Source organism: Podarcis erhardii (assembly GCF_964252035.2).
Source record: "Podarcis erhardii genome assembly, chromosome: 1".
Lineage (NCBI taxonomy): Eukaryota > Metazoa > Chordata > Lepidosauria > Squamata > Lacertidae > Podarcis > Podarcis erhardii.
In genome coordinates, this window is record NC_138497.1 from 15,554,150 (window position 1) to 15,581,946 (window position 27,797).

General features: G+C 41.7%; 1 protein-coding gene and 1 long non-coding RNA gene across 7 annotated transcripts in view; one reads left to right on the forward strand and one right to left on the reverse strand.

Moving 5' to 3' along the window:
• The window catches only part of CDC42BPB (CDC42 binding protein kinase beta), a 95,994-nt gene that overhangs the window by 46,402 nt on the left and 21,795 nt on the right, over positions 1–27,797 (forward strand). For 2 of the 6 annotated variants that reach the window (XM_081857930.1, XM_081857931.1), the window contains exons 9-27: positions 30–109; positions 1,367–1,533; positions 1,643–1,762; positions 4,355–4,488; positions 6,983–7,225; positions 8,040–8,150; positions 9,569–9,816; positions 10,004–10,109; positions 10,644–10,768; positions 12,029–12,134; positions 15,886–16,034; positions 17,533–17,627; positions 18,819–18,898; positions 21,721–21,771; positions 23,162–23,257; positions 23,687–23,761; positions 25,209–25,314; positions 25,789–25,925; positions 27,658–27,797. In XM_081857930.1, coding sequence (XP_081714056.1) covers positions 30–109; positions 1,367–1,533; positions 1,643–1,762; positions 4,355–4,488; positions 6,983–7,225; positions 8,040–8,150; positions 9,569–9,816; positions 10,004–10,109; positions 10,644–10,768; positions 12,029–12,134; positions 15,886–16,034; positions 17,533–17,627; positions 18,819–18,898; positions 21,721–21,771; positions 23,162–23,257; positions 23,687–23,761; positions 25,209–25,314; positions 25,789–25,925; positions 27,658–27,797 — 2,369 coding nt within the window. The remainder of the gene's footprint in view (positions 1–29; positions 110–1,366; positions 1,534–1,642; positions 1,763–4,354; positions 4,489–6,982; positions 7,226–8,039; positions 8,151–9,568; positions 9,817–10,003; positions 10,110–10,643; positions 10,769–12,028; positions 12,135–15,885; positions 16,035–17,532; positions 17,628–18,818; positions 18,899–21,720; positions 21,772–23,161; positions 23,258–23,686; positions 23,762–25,208; positions 25,315–25,788; positions 25,926–27,657) is intronic. The other 4 variants (XM_081857934.1, XM_081857935.1, XM_081857933.1 and 1 more) reach the window with 3 other exon arrangements.
• On the reverse strand, positions 20,954–21,714 carry LOC309345088. Its single transcript, XR_014158001.1, has 2 exons — positions 21,481–21,714; positions 20,954–21,332 (listed from the first exon to the last, which is right to left on the reverse strand). It is a non-coding gene; the product is annotated as an uncharacterized lncRNA (long non-coding RNA).

The following is a 27,797-nucleotide window of genomic DNA, read 5'->3' on the forward strand; positions in this document are numbered from 1 at the left end:
GTTTTCATCCTGCATTCCTTTTTGTGCAGGAAATGATACCACCTGGTTCTCACACTGGATTTTCTGGACTGCATTTACCGTTCGTTGGCTTTACCTACACAACTGAGAGGTAGGTGAAAAAAGTTCATGCATATGGGAAAGCCGCACACTAAGATCTCGTCATTTGCCTTTCTCTTAACGTATTCAACTGCAGCTTAAAATGCTTGGCCTGAGTGTCTTGGGCTCCTGTGCTTTTTTGTTGCTTATGATTTATTTATATGAGCACCATCACTGGATATGGTGCTTTAAAGAGTAATCCGAGCAGCAGAAGACAGGTCTTTGCCCCAGGGAGCTTGAAATCTACAATTCAGCAGTGAGGAAGGGGCAAGGTAAGGTAAAAGGGTAAATTAAAGCAAATACACTTCCGCATATTTAAGCACAATTTAAATTGGGAACGAGGACAAAGGGAGTTGAGCAGTAAAATAGAGAGCGAGAGCACTTTGTCAGGGTAATCACTTAACTGGTGCCCCAAACAGTAGTTCTAAACACAAAGAGAATCCATCATCTGCAGTCTCCAGCCTCAAGGTGAATTGAACAGCACCATACTTCTTCCCTAGAAGTGAGCTTCAAGGCTGATCAGGGAATTAAACCAGGATTTCCCTGTCTGGGTTCTCCCCACTATACTGCACTGGCTGTGATAATAGAAGGGCAATAGACTGGCTTTCCATGTGGTTCGAGTTGCAGAATATTTTTTAAAGCCAGTTTTTGTACTGAAAATAATGTTGAGGAGGTGGTTTGTTCTCTTGCGGATCAAAGTGCGTGTGGAGTGGTGAAAGGCCTGGACAGACTGATATCATAGATGCACACGAGCTTATATGAGGTTCAGTCAGATCATCATTCTGCCTAGCCCGTTGCTCTCCAAGTTTTGGGGCAGAGATCCTTTCAGCTGGAGATTCTAGGAGTTCAACCTGATACTTTTTATTGGAAAGTGTTTGCTCTGAGCTGTGGTTCCTTCAGCTTTCAAAGGCAGTCTACCTGCCCTTCCTGGAAAATGTAGTGTGTCCATACTCTTAAACTTAAGGGAGAATTGTCACAGCAGCAGCATTGTTCCATTTCCAGTCTCTCCTGAATTAAAAGTTGCTGCTGCTGCTTCCTCCCCGATAAGCTAGCCTGTGCTGGCTGGAGTGAGAAAAAACAGATCACACAGCACATTGCTGCCATTTTACTTACAGGCCAGCTCAGATAGTACTGAAGCAAGGATCTCTGTTATATAATCTTCACAGTTGTTCCAAGGTTTCTGCTTCTGTTGAATTTCCAACAGGAAACTGCTACTTAGGGTTGAGCATAAATTGATTAAAACGTGTTCTCCAATGTTTCTGGTTTCCAGTTGTTTTTCTGATAGAGGCTCGCTAAAGAGTGTCATGCAGTCCAGTGGTATAACCAAAGATGAGGATGTGCAGCGTGACTTGGACAACAGCTTGCAAATAGAGGCATATGAAAGGAGAATACGAAGGTTGGAGCAGGAGAAGCTGGAGCTGAGCAGGAAGTTGCAAGGTACGCCATCTCGCTTTCCTTTTATGTTGCTTTGCAATGGAGCAACAGAATGTTTTTCAGGTTGGACTAAACAAATTGTTTTGCTTTGTTCTTTCGGTTCAATTTAAAGAATCTACCCAGGCTGTTCAGTCCCTTCATGGTTCTGCTCGCATAACAGCAAACACAAACCGGGATAAAGAAATAAAAAAGCTAAATGAGGAAATCGAGCGCTTGAAAAACAAAATAGCAGGTATGTGTCTGGCATGTTTTAATAGGTTTCTCTCTAGTTCTCAAAAAAAAGTACAAAATAAGTCCAGTGGTAAAGCGCTAATCCTCATAGCAGCCTATTAGACGTGAGCCTCATTCTTTTTTACTTTTGGATCTTTAGCTCAAGTACCGAGATGGCTCAGTGTGGAAATGCATGAAATATTACATTATGATACAGCTTTGGAAAGTGTGGCAGGTGCAACCTTAAGCAGCATTTAGATTTTTGAACAAAAGCTTATCTTTCTTCTAAAGCTTCCTTTACTTGATAGCAGATTATTCCCACTGGGGAGCCAAGAATAAAAGGCAATTTGTACGGCTTCACTTAGATAATTCTTTTGACTTCTATCCTTTCTATAAAAATCCCAGGATATCCTCTTCTAATATTTTTTTCCCAGAAAGGGGCAAGCTTTGAACTTTGTACAAGTGCCATTCATATGGAAAATTTTAAGCTGCAGTGCACAGTATTTCGCTATGATGTCTACATCTGCTATGAGGAAATGTGAGAAAGTGGCTGTTTGATGTGGTCCTGCATCCATTCACCATTCTGAGAGCCCTCCGTTTTATAGGGTTATGCCTTCGTAACTGGTGACTCTCTTTTTGTTTGGTAATTAGGTATCCACGGTATGCACCTGAAGTTTCTTTTTACGAGACAGTAGGGTAACTAGATCAGGGCAGTAGGAGAACCTGCTCCAGGTGCAACCTTAACAGGGACACAAAACAATCAAAGGTTATTGAATATATTCAACACCTTAAATTAATCTTAATTTATAAATAACGTTAAATTATAATTTACATATCATTTCGCTCAGAGGCTCGAAGTCAGATCCACAGGCCAGGCTAATTGGCACCATTGTACACCATTTATGCATGACCTCTTTGCGTGCAACCGTGTACACACTCAGTGCTGGGAACCTGGAAGTGGAAGCTGGAAATGGGGAGCACTTCCTGTCTTGCAAGGAGACCCTCTCCAGAGCCTGTAGAGGACATTACTTTTGGGCTCCAGAGAGGGTCTCCTCGCAACCCGGAGGCTTGCTGAGCCAATCAGCTGATGGGCAGGGAAGCAACTGCTGCTGCTGTGCTGCCCCGCATATCAGCTGTTAGACAGGGAGGTTGAGCAGCTCAACAAAGCCCTCGCGAGGAGACATTCCCTAGAGGTGGAAGAAATGGCTGCATACAATACTGAATCTCCTACCTGAAGTAGCTGCTTTTGAATGGATAGGCTACATTGCAGTATTAGAAACTAAGGGGTGGCTGTTGCTGACAAGTAAACACTTGTCAGACTTGTAGCCATGTTTCTCTCTCCCCCCCATAGAGGCATTTCCTTTCCCTGCTCCCATGAGGTACCTCTCAACTTGCGGGGGGGGACGGACTTGTTTTTTTGTTGGTTTATAGTTAGCTGTGTTGAAGTAGCCATAGTTGTAAATTTGGGTGAAAATCTGATGGATGGAATTTGAGGGATCAACCATTTTCTGAACTGGGGGCAGGGGGAGGGCTGACATTTTCCCACAGCTACCCACAGACAACAAACCTGCAAGTTTTGTTCGTAGAACCAGCACTGCTATAATCTTCTATTTTACTTTGAATATTCAAGATCCAATTTTTCTTTTAAAAGGAAAAGAAAGGACCACAGTAATATCATGTAACCTGCTTATATCTGTTCACAGGCGGCAGCTAAAATTGGGGAAGGAAAGATAACAGTTTCCAAAGGGGCAATCCAGTGGGGCTTCTGCTTCTGCCAGAACTGTCCACCCTCTTATACTCGAAAAAATGAATTGTACTTTGAGTTTCTGAGACATCATTTTATATACCCACTCCCGCTTTTTTCCTTTAAGGTTTCTAGCCCTATTGTGCTAGCATGGAAACTTGAAAATATGTCAGCAATGATTGGAGACATCTCTTTGGTGGTAGGGAGGTTAAGGCTGACTAGAGTAGGCAGGGAGCTGTGATTACATTGCTTGAACTAGTTTCTTGTTCCTTTAAATGACCTGTACTGCTTATCTGACCCTAACCTTAATGTTTGCCCTTCCTCTTCTTTGCCCTTCCTCTTCTCTAGCTCTGCATGCACAAATGGGTTTTGAACGTGTGTGTCTCTTAAAAGCTACTTAAAAGTCACGTGACAAGCTGCTTTCAAAAGCAATGGGACTTTCAAGCACAATTTGAGATATGATGGGGACTGTTGTTCAAGCAAAGCCACAGTGGTCTTATCTAAAATAGCTTTTTGGATATCATTCCTTGAAAACATGAGTATTGAAAGCAGGTTCAGTATTGTTGAAAGAAGCAGATGGCAAGAATGCTTATGTTGCATAATTTATTCTGCCTTCAGAACTTGGAATTCTTTGGTACTGGGACTGAGGTAGAATTATGATTTTATTTGTATTTGTCGACACCGTGTATGTTGAGCTGTGATGATGGGACTTGGGGTTTTGCCAGTGTGTGTTATGTTAGAGAGAAGAATGAATGAGTTCGCTCTGAACTACCCAGTGTAAATTGTTCTTGGCAGAGAAGAATGCAGAACTGCTGCATATGCCAACTGAGCAAAAACGCTATGGAATAATCCTCCCTTTTAAAACTATAGACTCAAATAGGCTAGAGCGGCAACTGGAAGACGCAGTGACGCTGCGGCAGGAACATGAAGACTCCACCCACAAGTTAAGAGGACTTGAAAAGCAATGCAGGATATTTCGGCAAGAGAAAGAGGATCTCCATAAGGTAAAATTCTTCTGTCCAGCAAAGTGGGTGTTGACTAGGGAATGCAAGTATAATGGTGGTATTGCCAGCAATGTGGAACATTATGTGGAACTCACACTATATAGAGAGTTGTTGTTTGTCATACTTGTATCCTGTCCTTCCTTCATGGAGTTCAGGACAGTATACGTGCAATTATCCCATTTTACATCAACTTTGTAGTATAAGCTAGGCTCAGTAATAGTGACATGTCCATGCTACCAAGCTTCATGGGAACAATCAGAAGCCAAATCCAGTTCGCCTCATCCATTAGACCACACGTGCTGTAGTAGGAGCATAGGGGAAAGCAGCCTTTACACCACATTTGACCATTGGTATCTCTAGATCAGTCTTGTCTTCAGTGACTGACAGCTCTTCTCCCTACTAGACTCCCAAGCCCTACCTGAAGATGCTGCAGATTGGATCTGGAAACATCTGCCACTGAGCTATAGCCCTCCCCCAAAACAGTTGGGCAGGGACACAAGTTAAACTTGTTCATTGGAAAAACCAGTTACCACCTGCCACTCGGGAAGGCCCCCCCCCCATTGCAAATAGGGTACTTGGTGCAGTTACTGTAGGTGCATAGTTGTAGGGACTGCTGGCTGCACACCAACAATGCAGTGAATGCATGTATCCAGCTTATATCGTTGTTTTCTTCCCACGTGAATCTCAGTATTACGTTTGGATTCAGTGAGCATACAGTTGGAGCATAAATCATGGAGATCAGCTAACACACATCCATCATTTAATGGATGGAGAAACTTTGGGAAATTGCTGCTATGTCAAAATTAACCCACCATCTCAGATTTAGGCAACAAAAACAAAGGCATGATAGGTTTCAGATGAGATGGAATACTTTTGCTGAATACAGCAAAAATAAATGGTTGTGGTCAGGTGTAATGCCCAAGTATCTAAATAATGTTAGATGAAATTAGTAATTTTGTTTCTTTAGCAGAACAATATTTTTTTCTCCATAATACAAGCGTGCTGGCTTTGTTTAGGTTTGAAATACAGTCAACTTGCAGCTTGCACACATTTAACTTGTGCAATTGTAGTGTTAGGCACTTGCAACTGCAATCACAGAAATTAAATGCACGTAAATTGAAGCTCTCCACCTTGCATGGGGAGGAGGGGGCAAGACCCATTTGACGCACAAGCTTCTGAGAAGGTAGGGATGCTCGCGTGGGGGCTGTTCCGGCTATACTGTATGTGATTTGGGCTTTACACACAATCCCCAGAACATAAGCCCTGTGTAAGTTGTGAGTCGACTGTATTATAATGGAATATAAATGTTGATATGTTGTATATGTAAAATAATAACTTAAAGAAAAGGATTATAAAGGGGAAAAGATGAGAAAAAGGCTTTATAGGGCAGAATTTCTAAGCACTTTTGAGGGATTGACCAGTAGCACCTTTTCCACTAAGAATGTCCCTCAGAACTGATATGTTATTGTGTCAGTATCAGTCCCATTCTGTCCATATTGACTGTGCCAGACTGTATGCACAATGTTTAATAATAATAATAATAATAATAATAATAATAATAATAATAATATAAAGCACAAAAGGTTTGGGTATGTTTTTTTTTAAAGCAAAATAAAATAAAATTGAGCCCTATAAAAGAGAGAAGCATTCCTCCCACCCTGGACGTACACTGCAAAGGCTAGAGGCAACACAAGAAAATTAAAGGGCTGATGGAAGTAGGCTGTGTCTGAGGGCTCCCCAAGCTATTCACAGCCCCTTTTCCCTTTGAGGGAGGGTGGCATTGCTAAAGCGCTGCTCAGGTTTCTGGTGTCCTCTCTAGAGAAAAAGGGTAATCACTAGCAGTAATCAGCTCTTGTTCCCTGTGGTGTTTAACCCTTTTGTGTCCTTTGGCTCGTGGGAGTGACCGTCCTTCTGCCAGGGATTTCAGCAGAAGCTTAAGCATCAGCTTATAACCTCCTTTTGCCCCTGGGACTGGCTCTGATCCCCACCACATGCAAGTGAACACCGCAAAGCAGAAGCACACACAGGGATAAAAGAATTTATCCTGATATTTATTTTTTATTTATTTTTAAAGGTTGAGTACGATTGAGGAAAGGGAGGAGTAGGGAAGAAGGGAGATGGAGAAAAGGCGAACAGAAAGAAGCAGAGATGACAAAAGAGGAAGAGAAGTAATGAGATGATGCTGGGAAGAGTGGTTGAAGAGATATGAGGAGAGACAGAGGAGGAAAGGGGGAATGTATGAAAGAAGGGGAGGGAGAACAGAGGAAGGTGGGAGAAGGATTGAAGCATACAGTACGTTGGGATATCAGAGTGGTGATATATAAATACTTCTGCTTATATACTGCCAAAATGCCTGTCATTATTTTGAGAGCAGGGATGGGGAGAGGTGGAGATGAGGACGTATATTGTCAAAATGTGATTTTGCAATAAGATTGAACTTCATGCTCAAGAGTGTCGATCTCTAAACACTTGTTTGGACCTTTCTTTTCACCAGCAACTCATTGAAGCATCTGAAAGATTAAAGGCACAGTCCAAAGAACTAAAGGACGCCCATCAACAAAGAAAGCTAGCAATGCAGGAATTCTCAGAGCTGAACGAGAGGATGGCAGACTTGCGCTCCCACAAGCAGAAACTATCTCGACAGCTCCGTGACAAAGAGGAAGAAGTGGAAGTGATCATGCAGAAAATTGACTCCATGAGACAGGAAATCCGTAAATCTGAGAAAGCGAGAAAAGAGGTAGCTCGGCAGGGTACTTGAGGATAATGGATTTCAGCTGCTATTTTAGCTTGAAATAGTTACTGTGGCTGGGTTCCACACATACAAGCAGCTGGTTTATTTCTTCATGCAGTCCTTCCACACTCCCTCTGCCCTGTGGAGTTGTGTGGAGAAACATAATGTGTGAGCCAGCTATTCCATGGATTCACTTTGCTAAAACTCCTGCTATATCACAGTAGCACATTCTGGACCATAATTTGGGCTTCCTGTTTTCATCTTACTCTCCCTCCTTCCCTTTGTCTGTCTGTAAAGGAGAGAAAGCAAGCAATGAAAGAACCAGAAGCACTAACTTTTTTCAGTCAATTATTATATTTATAGTTAAATGCCGCAGTCATTCTTTCCTTATACTGAAGTTTCCTAGCTATCCAGATCTGTCTTGTTGATCTTGGATTCCATGTTTCCCCTTTTAAAGTAACTGGCTCCTAGTTGGCTACAAAATATTATAGTGCAGGCCTCCACGAGATGGTTAAGTCGTCATAGGCATGAGGATGGGTTATAAAGATACGTATGTGTGTGTGTGTGTGTGTGTGTGTGTGTGTGTATTCCCTTGAAGTTTCTGAAAGTTGGTAGGATTGGGAATAAAAGGTAATATATCATCTTCCAAAACTGTTTTTATCTTCTACTCCTCCTCTTCTGTGACCCTTGTCATATAGATTGTAAACCTCAAGATGGGCATATGTCTTCCTTTCTGTTTTTTGTAGCTGCTCTAGTCATAAAAATAATAAGGGTTAAGCTATAGTGGTTTCAATAACCAGGCCTGTTTTCCTTCTTATAGCTAGAAGCCCAACTTGATGACGCAGCAGCAGAGGCATCAAAAGAGCGTAAGCTTCGAGAGCACAGTGAGAGTTTCTCTAAGCAGCTTGAAAATGAACTGGAGACCCTAAAGGTGACATTATTTGAAAAGCATCTAAGCCATATAAGAACAGCTTCACTTGACAAGGGATAGAAATCCAGATCTCCAGGGTGTCCCATGACAGTTGCAACTTTATTCACTTCCGAAAAACAGCTTGCCAGAATGCGCAAGGCCCGAGATTTAGTTCTTCAATGTATATTGGGCATTCCAACAACATATTTTTGGATCTAGGCAGGATAGGTAGTAATCCTCCCTGTCTCACAATTTTAATGTGAGAAGCAACCATTGATATTGACACATTTCTCATCCTCACCACAGCTTGACTACTTTATTTTATTCTTTTTTTGGTAGACCTTTAGATTGCCATACATGTTATGGGTTTTTCTTGGGAAGTTTGGAGTAGTGCAGGAAAAAACCTCACATAGCACATGTTAAGCTGCATGGGGGCTACCACTGCAGGCTGTTCTCATGTGTACCAGCTCAGAATTAGCCTCTTACAGAGCCCAGACAAGATTTTATTTGCTGTATCCTCTTACACAGTCACCCCACCCCCCAAAAACCCTAAATCTGTACCACAGTGAATAGATTTGCTTATATGTTTCAGGGCCTCTGTTGTTTGACTTCTTTAGACTTTATCATTCTTAACACTTCAGTCCCAGGAGTGCAGGAGTAATTAAAGGGAGGGAAACACCATTTGAAAGTTGGCTGTAATTATTATTATTATTATTATTATTATTATTATTATTATTATTTTATTTATACCCTGCACTCCCTGGCCAAAGCCAGGCTTGGAGCAGCTAACATCAAATATATGACACATTACCATAATATCAAGCAATCAATTAAAATACATCCTCAGAATTAAAGTGAAATCCAATCAGATGGCAGCCCGCAAAATAGGGATGGGGACCTTAAATGCTCACTAGAATATGTTCAGATTGGGGCTCCTGCAAATGGCTGGTGCTGGGAAAAATAGTTTCAATAAATGGGGAACAGCTAACTAAAATGATGTCTAAGTAGTGGTCTGTGCTTCTTCAGGATGCAAATAATGTGTGTTCATGTGTGCTCCATGGTTCTAAAGAAAGTGGAAAGTCAGCATGATTATGAGACTAGAGTAAAACCTTTCCACTTTGACATGCTAGTCTTCTACATGAAGGCAAAATGAATGAAGCATGCAGTCCCCTTCCCACTGCAGTCTGATGTGGACTGTTTTCTGCATGTTTCAGTCTGCTCTCGGTTCATGGCTTTCAGAGAGATTATGATGAAGCAAATGAGATCTCTAAGCTATGCAGAGACAAATAAATATGCATGTGTTTATACTTCATGATCAACTCTTCTGGTATTAAGGAGATGAAATGTGTTTTATGTCACTTTGAACAAAACTAAAGTCTCTAATATTGAATGTACTGTATTGTGTTGTCTGTGTGGCTTTTCCCCCTGCTCTTGTGCAGATAAAGCAGGGAGGTCGTGCTGCTGGCGTGGCCATGCATGAGCATCAGCAGGAACTGGCCAAAATGAAGTCAGAGCTTGAGAAGAAAATCCTGTTTTACGAAGAGGAGCTGGTCAGGCGAGAAGCATCCCATGTCTTGGAAGTAAAAAATGTGAAAAAGGAGGTGCATGACTTAGAAAGCCATCAGCTAGCACTGCAGAAAGAGATCATGATGTTAAAAGATAAATTGGATAAGGCCAAACGGGAGAAGTAAGTTCTGTATACAACTGCTTTCTTGGAAACATTCCCCTCCCCCCCCCCGCCAAAAAAAATGTCACTATACATAATGTGGCATCCAAAAACTAAATAAGATTTATGTACTCAACTCCATAAAAAGCAGCAATAGTTTCTTTGTTTTGTGAAATGGCATTTACATGATATTATTTCACGCTTGTAGGCACAGTGAGATGGAGGAAACAGTGGGAACTCTGAAAGAGAAATATGAGCGAGAGAGAACCATGCTCTTTGAAGATAACAAGAAAATAACAACCGAAAATGAGAAGGTAAATTGTCATAACCTGTGAAGAAGCACAGTTTTTCATCAGATACAACAGTAATCGCCCACGTGGCTTCCTCCAGATGCTATGGACTTCAGTTCCCATTAGCCCCAGCATGCATGGCAAATGGTAAGGGATGATGGGATTTGTAGTTCAGCAACACCTGGAGGGCACGTTGGCTAGCCCAAGATATCTTATGTTTTATTTCTATAATTCAAATACCATTTTAGAGTTCCCTGCCCTGCTCCTAATTCAAGAGAGGCTACAAATAATTTTCAAAAAAATAATACAGTAGTTTTAATTGTGTGTGAAAGTATGACTATTCCATGTCAAATGTGAAAATCTGGGTGTTTAATCTCTGTTATCAAAACCGAAGAAGCCTTCAGTGCTGCTTATACACATACTTTGCCACTTAACTGGGCTGGCTTAATTTGACTGTTTGGAAAACAAAATGTTGCAGGCGGTTTTACGCATTTGCTGCAGGAGGTTCAAAGTTACATTAAATTACAGTTATGAAAACTTCTAATTTTCTCATTGCAGCTTTGTTCCTTTGTGGATAAACTAACATCACAAAACAGGCAGCTAGAAGATGAGCTTCAGGATTTGGCAGCAAAGAAGGAATCTGTTGCCCACTGGGAAGCTCAAATTGCAGAAATTATTCAGTGGTATGTGCATTTTGAGGATCCTTTGAAAAATAAATTAGTGCTGTATTAGCAGAGGGAAGGCTCCCATAGAACAGAAATGTGTCATCTTGTAGATGATACACTTCAGAAATCACATGCAGCCACAAATATTGATTGATACACACAGGCTCCCTCATTTTTATTACCCTTACAGGAACTTTATTAACCTTCTATGTCAACTGATTTCACCAAAGTGAGAATGTCTAGGTCATACATTAAAAATTAATTTGTATTAAATGAAAAGGTTGCAGCCTGGCTGTTCATCAGTTCTTTGTTTCAGTTCTTCTTTTTTAAAGTCAACCTTATGATTCCTGTGCCAGACTTATAAATGAGGCAGTGTAGATCCTTCAAAGATTTTTTAAAAAATCACATCATAACACAGACATGTAGGGGGAAGATTGAAACCATTATGCCACAGCCTTTTCCAAAAGGAGTTTATAATGCTCCTAACAACCACATACGAATAATCTCAACACAAATTACATTCTCCTTAAGGGTAGGGCAGTCTTATCTGATGGAAAGAGCTCCTTTTGTTGAATCACAAAAGAATCAGAGAATAGTAGAGTTGGAAGGGACCATGAGGGTCATCTAGTCCTTCAATGGAATCTTTTGCCCAGTGTGGGACTCGAACCCATGTCCCTGAGATTGCCTCATACTCTACTGAGTCTCATGCTCTACTGACTGAGCTATCAAGTGGGCTAAGAATATCAAAGAAAACGGTTTCTCCCTTTGCTCCCAGACCAGCACTGCCTGTTAAGCAGCAATATCTCAGTTAGGCTCTTTCGTGGTTGTTGCAAATTGTTATTTTATTATTGCTTTGGGCCGTTTACAGGTTCTTAATACATTCCTTGAACTAAAGGGGAAGCTCATTCCCTTTGGAGTGGTCTTCACATGACCCTGCCTGTCCATCAAGAGTAGCTCTCATCAAACAAGGTTGGCCCATTCTTAGTACCTCAGAGATGGGAATTCACAGGTCATCACAAACTCCAAATTTCCCCTGTCAATAAACTTTGCTGCTTAATTATCTCCACAGCAGGAGTGTTAGAATAGGTCTACCTTGGGATGGTTGTAGGGAAAACTACCCTGGCTGTGTCTGCTGAGTTTAATCCTGAAAATTTTCATGCAAGAAAAGCAACATTTTATGGTTTGAACACTGAGACGGGTGATAACATGCTATTGAATGTGTGTGTGCCTGTGTCCTTTATCAATATAAAGGAGTGACTCTTTATGATTGTGCACTAGGGTGAGTGATGAAAAAGATGCCCGTGGCTATCTTCAAGCTTTAGCTTCTAAGATGACAGAAGAACTTGAATCTTTAAGAAGCTCCAGTCTGGGATCAAGGACTTTGGTAAGCATGAATATCTTAACTGGTTAACTGGAAAGCTTTACAATTTGAGGGGCCTCCAATTTTGTGTATCTTCAATGAATCCAGAAGTTATTTTAAAAATGATTAATAATAATAATAATAATAATAATTTATTTATACCCCGCCCTCCCTAGCCAAGGCCGGGCTCAGAGCGGCTTACAAGCAATAATAAAAACAAGATGAATGATTACAACTTAAAAACAAAAATAAAATACAACATTAAAATAATGGAACATTAAAATATTAAAATGTAGCCTCATCGCAGGAGGAGAAGGAAAAGAAAAACAAAAGAGAGGGAGGGAGGGAGGGAATCAAATTGGCTGCAAGCCAAAGGCCATGCGGAACAACTCTGTCTTACAGGCCCTGCGGAAAGAAATCAGATCCTGCAGGGCCCTGGTCTCATGAGGCAGAGCGTTCCACCAGGCCGGAGCCAGAGTTGAAAAGGCCCTGGCTCTGGTTGAAGCCAATCTAACTTCCTTAGGGCCTGAGACCACTAGGGTGTTGTTATTTATGGACCTTGAGGCTCTCCGTGGGGCATACCGGGAGAGGCGGTCCCGTAGCTACGAGGGTACTAGGCTGTGAAGGGCTTTAAAGGTAAAAAGCAGCACCTTAAATCTGACCCTGTACTCCACCGGGAGCCAGTGCAGCTTGAAAAGCACTGGATGAATATGCTGCCATGGCAGAGACCCCGTGAGGAGCCTCGCTGCAGCATTCTGTACCCGCTGGAGTTTCTGGGACAGCTTCAAGGGCAGCCCCGCGTAGAGCGAATTACAGTAGTCAAGCCTGGAGATGACCGTCGCATGTATCACTGTGGCCAAGTCGGGGCGGGAAAGGTAAGGGACCAACTGCTTAATGCGGCGAAGGTGGAAAAATCTCGCCTTGGCTGTTGCTGTAACTTGCGCCTCCATGGAAAGGGAGTCGTCAAGGATTACACCCAAACTCTTAACGGAAGGCAATGGCACTAATTGGGCCCCCGCAAGAGAAGGGAGTTGGTCCCTCATCCCCATGCCATCCGTAGGACCTCTGTCTTCGAAGGATTTAGTTTCAATCAGCTCCCACGAAACCATCCAGCCACAGCTTCCAAGCATCTGGTCAGTGTGTTCGGGGTCGAGTCGGTGTGGCCATCCATCAGCAGATTAAGGGTTTGTTTCCTCGTTCGCTCCAATTGCCAACCCCCTGCACCACACATTAGCCAACAATAGCGTCCCCTTCCCACCCTAGGCGACTACAATGCTCACTTTTCACCTTCTCAGCCCCATTTCTGAACCCCCTTCTATTCTGCAGCCCTTCTTTGCATCCATTTTAATCTTCAGTCTCATGTCCACCCCTCCTCCCCCTCCTTCTGTGTAGTCTCCACCCCGCACACACCCCACCCCATGGTTAAAGGTAAAGGGTCCCCTGACCATTAGGTCCAGTCGTGACCGACTCTGGGGTTGCGGCGCTCATCTCACTTTATTGGCCAAGGGAGCTGGCGTACAGCTTCTGGGTCATGTGGCCAGCATGAATAAGCCACTTCTGGCAAACCAGAGCAGCACACGGAAACGCCGTTTACCTTCCCGCCGGAGCGGTACCTATTTATCTACTTGCACTTTTGACGTGCTTTCGAACTGCTAGGTTGGCAGGAGCAGGGACCGAGCAACTGGAGCTCACCCCATCGCGGGGATTCGAACTGCCGACCTTCTGATTGGCAAGTCCTAGGCTCAGTGGTTTAACCCACAGCGCCACCCACATCCCTCCACCTCATGGTTACCACCTGCATATTCCTCATCCCCACACATTGCAACTACTAAGCGGCCTTTTCAGCTTCTACCCAGTTATGAAGCCATGCCCTTCTCATCGTACCTCCCTTTTTGCTCCCACGTCATGGCAAATGTTGTTGTGCAACCTGCCTTTGATGTTGCTCCCCTATCCCATCCTGACTTCGTGCAAATTCAGAATTGTGATGCTGCACTACAGATTTTCCCATGGGGCTGCATGATGACATTCGTATATTTTTGTTATATAGAGAGAAAAGGCAGACCATTCCTCCCCCAAAGCCTCCCTCCCACATTCACCATAAGAACATAAAAAATTGCTTTGCTGGATCAGGCCAGTAGTCCTCAGCAGCCTACTAGCAGCTATAGCCCTTTCCTTTTGATATTCCACCAACAGCTGCTATTCAGTCTCACGTTATGTGGAGCCATCGTGACTAGTAGTCATTGATAGACTCACCTAAAAGCCAGCTGAGCTAGTGGTAGTCACCACATCTTGTGTCTCCAAGTTCCACAAATGACTCATATACCATGTGAAGATCTGCTTCCTTTTTTCTGCATGGAATTTCCTGCCAATAAGTTTAATTGGTACTGTACTGCTTTGGGGGGGGGGCAATTTCTCTTACTGATTTCCCAATGCCATACACAATTCTATAAATATCTATCATGTTCCCCTTCCCCAGGTAACTTCGTTTTAAACTAGCCTCCCCACAAACACTATAGCCTTTCTTCATATCAAAGGTGCCCCAGCCTCCTGATCATTCTAGTTGTTATTTTCTGCACTTTTTCCTGTGCTACAATATCCTTTTTGAGACTGGTGGCCATCTCAAAGAGAATCCATTTTGCGTTCCCTAATTCTAATGTATATTATTTGTGAATTGATTCTGGAACCAGTTACCATATATTTGGCTTGTTTCAGTTCTCATTATAATTGAGATTCCCACCCCCCTTGGGTATTTTTTTGAAAATTACTGGGCTGTTCTTCTATCTATCTTTCATTGTATTTACTTATTTAATGCAACCCAGTTTGGGCTACCTTTTTTTAAGGAAGAGGAGTGTACAGAGTTTGAATCAATGAAAATGAAGAATCACATCATTCAGTGAGTTCTAGAAGGCAGGAATGGGATGGTATCTAGCATGGAACTTAGAAAAGTTCCAAATGAGGATGGAGCGTTGCCCTTGGCAATCAATAGCAGAAGGAAGCAGCCCTTCTCAGGAAATAGATTGGCTTAAACAGCTGGTGCCTTTGCCCATTCCCATCTCCCTTCTCAACATGCTGCTTGTTACAGCTGAATTGGCCCCAGGGAGAGGAATTGTTTCTCCTATTGGAAGCCAGGGGAAGGGTGAGTCCCAGATCTAGTTTCCTTTGGACAGTGTCATTGTTTACTGCCTCAGTTGCTCTTTAGAGACTCTAATGTAACAGTCTAATCTGTATAGAAACATTAAAATATGAGGAAAAAAAAAGTCAAATGTAAGGCTAGAATGGGAAAATGGGGATTTTATTTGTTTACAAAGGATAGCAGATAGTTCCACAGTGAAATGGATTTTGGCAAATCATCAATCCAATAATTGCCTCTTTGAAGCACCTTTGAAGCAAATTTTTGAACTTTTCCTTGGCTTTGTTTGTTTCTGTATTTACATCCATCCTGCCAGGCCATCAGGGGCCCTCAAGGGCAATATTTTGGTCAATTCATTCTCTGGGGATTTTTTGGTCAGCTCTTGCTCTCAATGTAAAACTGCTTGGTTTGTGTTTCAGCTACATTTTCCAGCTGCACTCCACCCCCACCTCTCCAATTTTTAAGTTGGAATGCATTACAAATGTTGTTCTTCCCTGAATGCCGTCTTCCTTTTAAGATCTCATCTCCCCTCCACCCAAGCCTCACTAACGATGATGAATACAACTGAAGCTTTTTAATCGCTTTTAATATTTAAACACATGTGATAAATTCTTTAGCAGTATTAACCATTGCTTTTTGCAATAGGACCCACTCTGGAAAGTGAGACGTAGTCAGAAGTTGGATATGTCAGCAAGGTTGGAGCTGCAATCTGCTCTCGATGCCGAAATACGTGCCAAACAGCTGGTCCAGGAAGAGTTAAGGAAGGTTAAAGATGCCAACCTGTCCTTTGAAAGGTAATGTTTCAGATCATTCTTTAATTTTGCTTTTCTGATATAAAATATGGCATTCATGTAATTCTTTATGTAATTGACTTTTTGATGCATATTTCTGAAAGTACGTGTATGTGCCAGGGAGTCTAAGAACTCAAAATAAACAGCCCGAGGCCTCTGCCTTGCATTACAGTTTAAGCATAGCGGCCTGGATTAGCCCTCAACCAGCCTGGTGCCCTCCAGGTGTTTTGGGCTACCAGCCTCTGTCATCCCCAGCCAGTTCAGTTTGGGCTAGGGGTGAGTTGTAGTCCAAAATGTCTAGAAGGCACGAGGTTGGGGAAGGTTGACCTAGATCCAAAGAACAATGCAACTAGTTCCTTCCTGCCCAAGGGGAAAGCGAGGAACTCTTTCAAACTTGGGGAAGCTTTGAAAAGCAGTTTGGGATTTGCCATTGGGGTTGTCGCTCTTAGAAACAACAGTAAAAAATAATCCCACTGGCCGTGCAAAGCCCTTTGGTGAATTTGCATAACTTTTTGGATGCTGGCTAATGCCCTTAAGTCTATTTGGAAAGCAAATTGCCAAGATGTGGGTTCCTCCTCCTTCTTCCCCTGCTTTTCCTGCAGCACCTTCTTAAGCTTTAACTATAGGGATGTCAACCATTTTGAAACCAGGGGTTGAAATGGGCAAGCATTAGTCATGGTTAACATTTGTATGGTCATAACGCTTAGCCATGGTTTTTGGCTATTAGCATAAGGGCAGGGAGGAAGAATTGCACACAACACAAGCTGGGGGAAAGAAGCATGTAATTCTGTGGCCTGCTTTTCATTTCTCAGTTGTAAGTCATGATGGGTGGATGGAGCGCAGAACCCATCCAGTCATATTTTCTACCCCCCCTCCCCAGTACACCTTTCACCTCCCCACACCTCCACACCATTTCCCATATCACTTCCATCAGCACCTGCACCACAATGGCTGCTTCTCTTTCAAGGGAAGAAGTAGCCCTTTTCCTAATTTCCTGTGTATGAGGAAGAATCGGGATTGTGAGAGACGGAGGAAAAAGGTGGCCAAGCAAGCAGTCATTTCCTTCCTCATGATACCCTAGGTCAAATTCCAGCCAGGAAGCCAAGGCATTCTAACCCTGCAGCCTGAGCCTAGAGCTCTTGCATTGGCTTTTGTCATAGTGCGGGGAGGGGGGGGGTTAGCTAGCCTGTTGTTATTTTCTGCAAGCCCTGGGGCATCTCTGTCCCTGTTAGAGACTTGCAGCTGGCTTCCTCCAGCCAGCCAGCATGTGCAGGATTATGGGTCATGAAAGTGTCGTGTTGTTAGGAAGTGTCACAGTTTTGGCAAGCTTTTTTGAAGTTGGTTTTGTACATCTGACGCGTGGCTTCTCTTTCTGAAACTGGGCATTGTAGCAGCCTAGAGCTTGAGCAAATCCACATCCATTGGAGCCCCCCAAGGGCAAAGAAAAGTGTTTTGCTTTATTATGTTCCAAATGTTTCAAGGTTTCCATTTCACCATTTAGCAAACTAAAGGAATCTGAAACAAAAAATCGGGAACTCTTGGAAGAAGTTGAAGCTTTAAAAAAGAAGCTGGAAGAGAAATACAGGACAGATGCAGGTAACGTAGACACTAAATCCTGTTGAGGTCCTTGTCTTTCTGTAGAATGGACAGTAGATACTAGATTCAAGCAGGAAGCCGTGATAGTCTGATGCAGTCAAAATAAATAAAAATTTTAAAAAATGTCCAGTAGCACCTTAGAGACCAACTAAGTTTGTTCTGGGTATAAGCTTTTGTGTGCATGCACACTTCTTCAGCTACTCTGTCACTGTACAGCTTCCTGGTACTCTGGGGACTCTGAAGCAATGAAAAAGGCCAGATGACAACTAGAACACAGGTGGCAGAAATAACTTTGAGGTCGACTGAGCACTGGTTATAATCATTCTTACTCAGTGCGGCTGTGAGGACAGCAAACATACCTTGTGCCTCCATGGCATCCTCAAGTAGTCTCCCAGTGGAACTGTACAGGGTGGTCTAACAGTTGTCCATGGAGGGATTACCACTGGATTCCTCAAAGGTCTGTTGTGCCATGTTTGCATGACACTTTGAGGATAGAACTCACTCACCTTGATGTCATGACTATGACAGTTCCTAGTCAGGCCGCCAGTACAACATCTTGCCCTGTTTTGTTTGGTCAGTTTCAGATTATTAGACCTCAAGGTGCTTGCAGCTATGCATACAGCTAAGTGCCCTCTCAATCACTGTCCTTCATGACTAATCAAATCAAGACAGCAAGGTATGTCTGGTTGGGTCTGGAGGTGATTTACATGCCTTTACACAAGGGGGTGGACTCCACTGCCCTTAAAGAGGCTTTGGTATGGCCATTCCTTTAAAAAAAAAAGTCACCCCAATACCAGCAGTTTGTGACAGCTATCCACTAGTTGAAAATGCCCTGTTTTGGGGGAAGGAGATCAAGATTCAGACATTCTTGGAAGATACACATTATCTAGACCCATTCCAGACAAGGCTCAGGCCTGGCTTTGGAATAGGCTTCCAGCAAACATCAGGCGGGGACCTACAGTATTGGCATTAAAGCACCTTCTCAAAACTCAACTTTTCACCCAGGCTTTCCCAGAGGGGTGATCCAGGTATGCCGATGGTTTACTCTGAGTTACTAATTTGTGATGCACTTTGTAGTTGTTTTAGGAATGTAATTTTATTTAATACTGTTCACCACCATGATGATTGTTGCAAATTTTAAAACGTAAAATAGCGGGATGATGACTAATTAATTGTGCTTTTTTTTTCCAGGTCTCAAACTTTCAGACTTCCAGGATTCTATTTTTGAATACTTCAATACATCACCTCTTGCTCACGATCTGACTTTCAGAGTGAGTATTAGCACCCTTAAACCTTTGCACAGGAAACATAGTGAGTTGGGATGTTAAAAAGGAGTGTGGAGCAAGAAGGATAGCCGGATCTATACTGACAAATGACATAAAGTTACGAGTGAGAAGTGAGGTAGCTGTGTTTTTCTGATGATACCATCAGAATTGCAAAAAGGAATCCAAAGGAGGTCCAAAGGGATCTCCAAAAGAATGAACGGGGAGTAGAATGGCAAATGCAGTTCAACATCAGCAAGTGTAAAGTTAAGCATATTGGGGAGAAAAATCCTAATTTTGCATAGATGCCAATGGGATCTGGGCTAGTGTTTATTGGATAGTTCAGTGAAGATGTCAAGGCACCCGTGAGGAAAGTGAATTCCATGTTAGGGGTTATTAGGGAAAGGATTGAAAATAAAACTGCCCGTGTCATAATGCCATTTCATCAATCAATGGTGTGACTGCACTTGAAATACTGTTAACAGTTCCGGTTGTCTCACCTTGAAAAGGATATTGCTAGACCTGGGGAAGGTTCAGAAGAGTGCAGCCACAATGACCAAGGGGCTGGTGTAACTCCCCTACAAGGGTTACATTTGAGCCTTTTTAGTTTAGGGGGAAAGGCAAGTAAGTGGGGATATCATAGCAGTGTATGCAACAAAGTGCATACAGATAATTACATTCAAAAACTGGTTCATCTCTTTCTAACTCAGACTCACTTACTACAATATTAATATATACGTGCTTATTTAGCCTCTGTTCACCTCCCTTGAGCTGTCTATTAAACCCACCTCCCATTAAGGCTAAACAAAGGGAGAGCCCACCTTTATCCATTTTTCAGACCTCCCATCTCTCTCCCTCCCTCCCTCCCTCCCTCTCTCTCTCTCTCTCTCTGTGTGTGTGTGTGTGTGTGTTTCATCCCATACAGCAGTAGTTAACTGTTGTTAGACTACAACTCCCATCAGTCCCAGCAACCTTGGTAATGGGCCGATATCATGGCAGTTGTATTATAACAGCATTTGGAGGCCCACATGTTCCTCAACTCCATTCATTCATTTATTTCTCTCTGTTGGAAAGGAGATACATGACAGTGTTACTAAAAGACAGATGGGTTATAGAAAAATAAAATCACAAGAACATCCCCAAAGCTATGCTACTCCACTAAATTATCCAGCAGACCAAGCAGACTGCAAAACCTGTCAGTTACAGCTTGCCTGACAGGAAACATAGGCCCTTTCTTCAGCTTTTTGGTGATGTGACTGAAGATTAGTAGCTAGACACTGGAAAAATATATATATATATATTCTGTTCTTGATAAATTCACCTACTTAAACTAATGAATTCTGTGTTTGTCAGAAACACATACTTGAGCACAGTTTTTATTCAGTGTCCTTATCAATACTTAATGGGTTGCATATTTGTTTTATTGTATGGAAATTCATCTGTTGATTGGAATGGGATTGGAATGACCGTCACAAACAGATAAAAGAATGCTAACAATTGCCTTGCTTGATCAGACCAAGTGATCATATAATTCATGCGTTGCAAGCCAAAAGCTTAGAGAAGGTCACAAGATACAATAGTAATATAATAAATGCAGTGTAGAGTCATATTACAAATTCAGCACAATCATATTCACGGTGAAAAATGAAATCTTAATGAAAGTATTTTTAATTCTCTTCCACTCTGCATGTTTTATAGAACAAACTCCCAAGTCAGTAGAAATCAAGAGTGCTTAACCTGACATGACTAATTCTGTATGCCACTTTGCTTTCCTTGGGGGATGTATGACTTACTTGCAAGTGCCTAGTCATCTGCATCTGGAATTTCATAAAGCCCAGAGAGGATATGTGTCACAACCCAGCTCAGATAAAAACCTGTATGGAGTTTGGGTCTACGATTTCACATGCGATCCCTGGAACTACAATTATATCTATTCTTGCAACTTCCTGGCTTTCCTTATTTCCTTTTCAAACTGCATGTTGGTTGCCAGGGAAAAGATAAATTGGCTGCAAGTCTTTGTAGAGAGGCTGCTTGCATCTCACAGAAAGTGGGCGCTGGTTTGTTGCTGTTTCAGAGGGATGTGCTGTGTGCTGCTCTCCACCCACTCTGCAGCCTCTTCGAAAACAAACTAGAATGCAATCACAAGTTGTGCCAAACCTTAGCTGTTACCGACAACTGGGAAGTAGAAAGATCTTTGCTACGTTAGATCTAAAAGCCCTTTATAGTGAGGCGTTGAATTTTTTATGAAGATCAAATATCTGCCTTCATTATATACATCTGCAGGACATGTTTATTATTGTACGTTGCACTTACTCTCGAGTTCCTTACCTCATTTGACCTCGCAATAGCTGCTGAGACAGATCAGTATATTTCAGTATTACAGATGGGAAAAGGAGGCTGAGTGCTAGGAACTTTCCCAAGGCCACTCACCGAGTCAGAGCTGCTGTTTTCTCGGACAACATTTAATGGTATCTGAAGAAGTGTGCATGCACACGAAAGCTCATACCTAGAACTAACTTAGTTGGTCTTTAAGGTGCTACTGGAAGGATTTTTTTTATTTTGTTTTGACTATGGCAGACCAACACGGCTACCCATCTGTAACTGCAACATTTTGTTGGTTGTATTCGACAGCAAACACTGTTCAGATGTATTATGAGGAATATTTAATATTGCTAATGCACAGTTTGGGAATATCAGGAAAATGTTGCCTTTGCAGTCTGCAAACTTTGCCAGTTACTAACTTACCTAGTTAGTTTGCTAATAACCGCTCTGATGGTTTGTTGCTGGGTAAAAAGTGATCAATTTTATCCTCTCATATCTATTACAACAAGGACAATGTTTCTTCCTCGTCTTCATCTTCTCTGCTAGCCTTTTGGGAAGAAGTAAGTTCATGCTGATGGCTTTACCTCCCTAATCTGTAACCTGTATGTGTAAAATTGCCATCCTAAACCAGTGACCTTTTTTTTTTTTGTTTCCTTTATACATGCTTATTAAATTATACTGAAGATTAACTGACTAAATAGAAATAGCTTCATTTCCTAAGAGTTCTCTTGTAAACTGCTCATTTGAAGTTGCTGTGGCAATTACAATGTGTATTAAAGGTGATTTATGCATTTTAGAGCAATTTGTATTGTGGACAGCAGAATAGTGACAGGGCCAAAACTTTTCCTGTTTCCATTGAAACCTGCTATAAGACGAACAGCACATGGACTCCACTGTAGCATACGTATTTTCTAAGACCTTTCTTTCTCTAACAGTATCTTATAAAAGACTATTATTTTTAAAGATTAGCTCTGTTATGTAAGATTTCAGAGCTCCAAAGTGCGGAATTTCATTTTGGTAACAATATTAGCATTTTTTAAAGGCCCATTATCTAAGAGTCAAAAAATGATTCTTCTAAATACACCTTAGCTCTGCAGCTACTAATAACTATATTTTCCCATTTAAAATTTGAATAAAATTTTGTGTGTGTTACATCTTCTAGCTGCTGAACAGTGTTTTCTTTTTGTTAAGTGAATTACCTAACCCAGTTCTAAATCTTAAATGAGGAGGCCATGTAGTTCAGCAAAATAAGGGTTATTTTTATAACATTTTCTATCCTTAATTTAGATGCAACATAATAGTGCATTTCTGCATTTTCCTCCTAAGTCTTCAGTTTTGTTCTCCCCTCCCCACCAGAAATTTCATCTTTTAACATTTTGTTTTAAAATACAGAAATCATTAGTACTGTCTCCATATCTAATGCTCATTAAAGAGCCTTTAACAATAATGAACAAAGTAGATACTGTGTAAGTCTTATTTTATGGTGATTGGGTGGGTGCATACACGGGCATACAGAGAGACAAAAACACACAAGCACAGTGCAATCACACACCTGCTGTATGGAGGTAAGTCCTTGCCAGGCAGATCTGATTTTGTCTGTTCCTACAGTGAGTTAGAAGTAACCTTCAAAGGGTATTTGAAGGCCATGTATTAATACTTTACCTTAATCTCAGAATGAACTGATAACTTCACAATTTGGGGGTTTTCAGCATCAGCCAACTTCACTTATCTAATATAGCTGTGGCCTTTGTTGGTGGAGGGTTTCCTTTTAGAGTGTAGGTGTTAACTAGCTTGACATTACAGAGCTCAGCAGAATGCTCTACACAAAGCATTTTCTGAGCAGACAGGCTCTTGTGCCCCAGGTGAACTTGGTTTTGTTCTGCTACTCAGGGATCCATTGCTGGAAGCTAACTTCCTTTACTATCTCCTCTCCTCCAACCCACTTTGCAGACAAATTCCGTTAGTGAGCAGGAGGCACAGGGTTCTAAAGCAGAGGTCTCGCCATCGACATCTGTTGTGACTGCAGAGCAGCAGCAGCAGCAAGAAGTAAGCCGCCGTTGTTTCATTAATCCAGATTAAAGCATTTTGGGGAGCCCTAAATTTACAAATGTATGTTTACAGCCATCAGAAAACATTTTCTTTCCTCGCAGCTTCTTTCTGTGTTGACTTGCGTCAGTGTTTAAATGTACATGCTTTGTGAGCTCCCTTTTGTTTTGCTCCCCTTTCCCTGGGTCCCTGTGTATCGCTGAGCTCCATCTTCTTCCTTGTTTACCTTCTGCTGCTTGCTAGAGTGCAGGCTTTCCTATGAGTCTTTTTGATCTGCAAACCTGCTTCTAGTAAATTTGGAACAATGCTGCGTTTTGTGATATCGGCTCTTACTCACCTTCAAAAAAGATACTCGAGTTGTTGCCAAACCAAATGCATATTGGATCCTGGAAGTCTTTAATTGCTCAACTGTAGTTTTTTGCAATTCAGGAACCAAATCGGCTTCAGAGGATGCCTGCTGCTCCTTCCCCCACCATTCAGTCCATTTCTCTAGCTGTACCAAAGGTAGGGGGCACTTGTTGACTTGTTTTGCTTAGAGCTTTTTTTTGGGGGGGGTGCAGATATGAAAATGATTATATCCCATTCATAAGCCATCTGTATGTTAATTTTGTCTGAGTTCGTCATTTTCATCTCTTAGGATTATTTCAAATTGGTCCTGCATAGCTGTGTACAAAGCCTTATGCAGACCATTTGCCAGGTGTCCAACAGCCCAACAGGTCTGCTGTCTCCTTGGAACTGTAAAAACAATGGGGTTGTTAAACACACAGCAAGCCAGTATGGGGCAGATCAACTGTGTATGATTTTGTAGGCTGCAAGTTGTGCAGGCTTGTGCTATTATGTGTGGTGTCCTTACTCATTGCTTTAGTTTTGTTGGGGTGCCGGAATAGATTTCCTTTAGGTTGCAGTTCTGGTCTGCTTGGTCTGCATATAGTTAAAATTTGCCATGATGCAAAACTTTATTCAATGCTAATCCACCACAGTATATTTTCTGTGTTCATTTAAAAATTGTTACACACCCGTCACCATGAAGAGTGGGTAGCAAATATGCCCCCCCCCCCCGAGAGAGAGCTTTCAGTGCTGAAAAACCAGTGAAAGAACCAATTTCAACACACTTGATCAGTGTACTAAGCAAAACCAAGGCTTAGTAAAAATATTGATCACTTCACTCTTGTCCTGGTCCTGCTGCTTCCACTCTACTCAGAGCTTCCCATAGGGCTTTTCACAGACATCTGGTTGGATGCTATAAGAACAGGATGGTGGACTAGATGGGCATTTAGCTTGACCTAGCAGTATTCTTATCACTTTCTTAGCTAAGTCGTGGTATGGCATAGAGTTGCATCTGAACATGGGCCTGTGGCTTGCCTCCCTCAGACAAACCATGAGCAGGAACTCAAAGCACACCTTGGCTGAAATCTAGAACAAGTCAAAGCAACCAGTAGCCTAGGTTCAGATGTAGCACTAAGCCAAGCCACTTATATAAGGGCAAACGTCTCTGCCTTCATATAGGTGGTGAGATCATCTCCCAATGGCAGAGCAAGGGAGTCCCAGTCTCAGAACTGTGTTGCCCTTCTACCATGCAGCTAAGTGTATTTTTTAGCATTACTTCCTACAAGTATTATAGTTAACAAGAGAGAATTTGAACTGCTAGATCTCTACATATTTTTAACATTTTGTAAGTTGCATTGAGTATTATTTCAAAAAGATGCCCAAATAATAATAATAATAATAATAATAATAATAATAATAATAATAATAATAATATTCAGTACACAGTTCAGGAGTAATGGTTCCTGCTGAAATTCCATTGCAAGTAAATGAAGGCATAACCAGGGCCACCTCTTCAAATCAAGGTCCACTGAAGTGGGAACTTCTGCGACTGATACAATTTTACAATTACTTGTCATTTTATTAACCTTTTGAAAATGTTATTTACCCTGAATTTATATTCCAGCCTAAAGCTCATCAACTCAGTATCAAATCCTTTTCAAGCCCCACTCAGTGCAGCCACTGCACCTCTCTCATGGTGGGATTGATTAGACAGGGCTACGCTTGTGATGGTAAGTTGGCTTAAGTCTTCTAAGTACTCAGAGACTTAACAGCATCAATTTTACATCTTTATTGCAGCAAGACAGTTACCCTAAGGAAATGGTTCTATGCCTCTTTAAAGCAAAAGGCTGGGTGATCTAAAATAGAAGTTAAAAGTGACTGCAAAGGAGCTGAATGTGATTGTCATTTGCGCCATATTTGAAGGGTCAGCTGCAGAAACGGGTTATTTACGTTACTAATGTGAGCCCATGAAATTTTCAGGAAGGGCGAGGCATTAAGAGAGGATTGCAGGGGTTCCAATTCCATTTTGACCCATAGAGTTGAAGCTGTGTTATCAGTCACATGTGTCAACTGTTTTAATCAGAAACCCTCATGCTAGCAATACACTGTACTTGTATGATGCTGTGCTCCTTATTTTTAACTGAACTTTAGGTTTTATTGTGTAACAGCAAAGAACTTTGACAAGTTCACCTTTTCTTTCTTAGTGTGTTCATTTGCATGCCATGTTTCCTGCAAGGACAGCGCACCACAAGTCTGCCCTATACCTCCAGAGCAAGCCAAGAGACCCCTTGGGGTAGATGTTCAAAGAGGCATAGGAACAGCCTACAAAGGCTACGTCAAGGTAGGAAAATTATACAGGAGCAGAGGCAGGGAGAGAATTATGATTCTAACAGTAGTGTTAATTGAATCCCACCTATCTTTAAAAACACTACTGTGTTTTTACCCCAAAATCCAGTAGTTTGATTGGCATAGGTTATTAGGTACAAACTCAATTAATTCATTCAGTGCCGTATTAAATAATAATCTTCAAGCATGGAAGTGTACAATAAAAAGTACAGTATATTGTGTAACTATTTCTTCACTGCATTTTGCTCAGGTGGGGTATAAAACCTGAAAGGAGGGCTTTGTTTGTTTAATCTGCACTTCACGTCATAGAGATATAATACATTTTATTCTTTACTGCTTTAAAAAGACATCACCTTTCTTTCAGGTTTCATACCCCCACTTCAGCAAAATGCAGAGATTAGAAAAAAGGATTTGGTTTAGTTAAACAGGAAGCAAGGGTACCGAAAGAACACTGTGTACCAAAATCATCTGTGTTTCTTGGTTCCTGTTGGTTTTGGTATGCTTTTGGTTCCTATTGCATCTCCTAAAATGTACTGTAATCGTGGTGTGCTCCATGAACTCGTGAGGCCCACCCTGCATCAAAGCTAGATGGAAAGATGCACATGTCAATAGCTTTGTCACTTAACTAAGCAGCAGACTAGTGTAAAAAATAACTGTTGCTTTTCAGAGACGCACAAGTATATATGAGAAAAGAATCTCTGTGTGTTTGATATCACATAAGATGGGGCATTAGAATTCCAAGCTGAAAAGTCCAACTGAAAATACAAACTTTATGCAGAAGCTAAAGGGAAGAAAACACACAATCTTGCCTTGTGTCATTTTAGCGTACTGCTTCTTTATAGCAGCAGTAGCTGGAAGGCATTTGATTATCTTAGTATATTACAAAAATATTTTTCCTTTGGCGTACGGCTTAGTATCTTCTGCACTAGTATCTGACATGCTAGAAGGGGCAAACTGCATAAGAGGATCTTCCCTAGAATTGTCCCGAAAACCCATTCTCTCTCTATCCATCCATCTTCCCAAATTATGATAAAGCCCCAAGGCTTTGTTTACAATTTATAGTAATCCCCTTAGTGCTAATCTTTATACTAGTGAGCACAGCAGGTGATTTGATAAAAAGTTCTGGAAACTGGCAGCTGGATTGCCACAGACTGAAAGTTGAGAAAGAATTCTGGGTGAGAGAGGTTTGTTTCTAGCCAAACTTTAAATGGGAGAGATAAATGTTCTCATCATCTTACGCTCTTTGATATTTTCCAGTTGCAAGGCTGAAGTGCACACATCCTGAAGTTAATTTTGTAAAAGGGGAATGTTTTGTAAAAAAGGAATGTTTAAAAAAATCTGTCTTCCCTGGAGTTTCTTTACCTATCTATATTTCCAGACACACTAGCATTTCCATGCTTGAATTCACATATGACTATGCATGCCGTTTGGTTTCTTATAGCTCCATGATCCATAGCACTCCAGAGTTCATCATGGAGGTCATAGGTCCTTCAATAAGCGCATCATGTTTACAGCATAATGCTCAGTACATTTGCACATGCATCTAAGCTCATGGAACTCATATTCTCTACAAGAAATTGTAGCACTATAATAAAAAAATTATAGCACCAAAAATTGCAGCACTAAAAATCAGAGTCAAATGTCGCATGGAAATGTCCTCAAGGGTCCCGCGTCTGCTTTATCTGCTAAGATGTGAATGATGTATGTGTGCATTTGTTTATTTACAGGTTCCAAAGCCAACAGGAGTGAAGAAAGGATGGCAGCGGGCCTATGCAGTTGTCTGTGACTGTAAACTATTCCTCTATGATGTACCTGAGGGAAAATCCACCCAGCCGGGAGTGGTTGCAAGTCAAGTCCTGGATCTCAG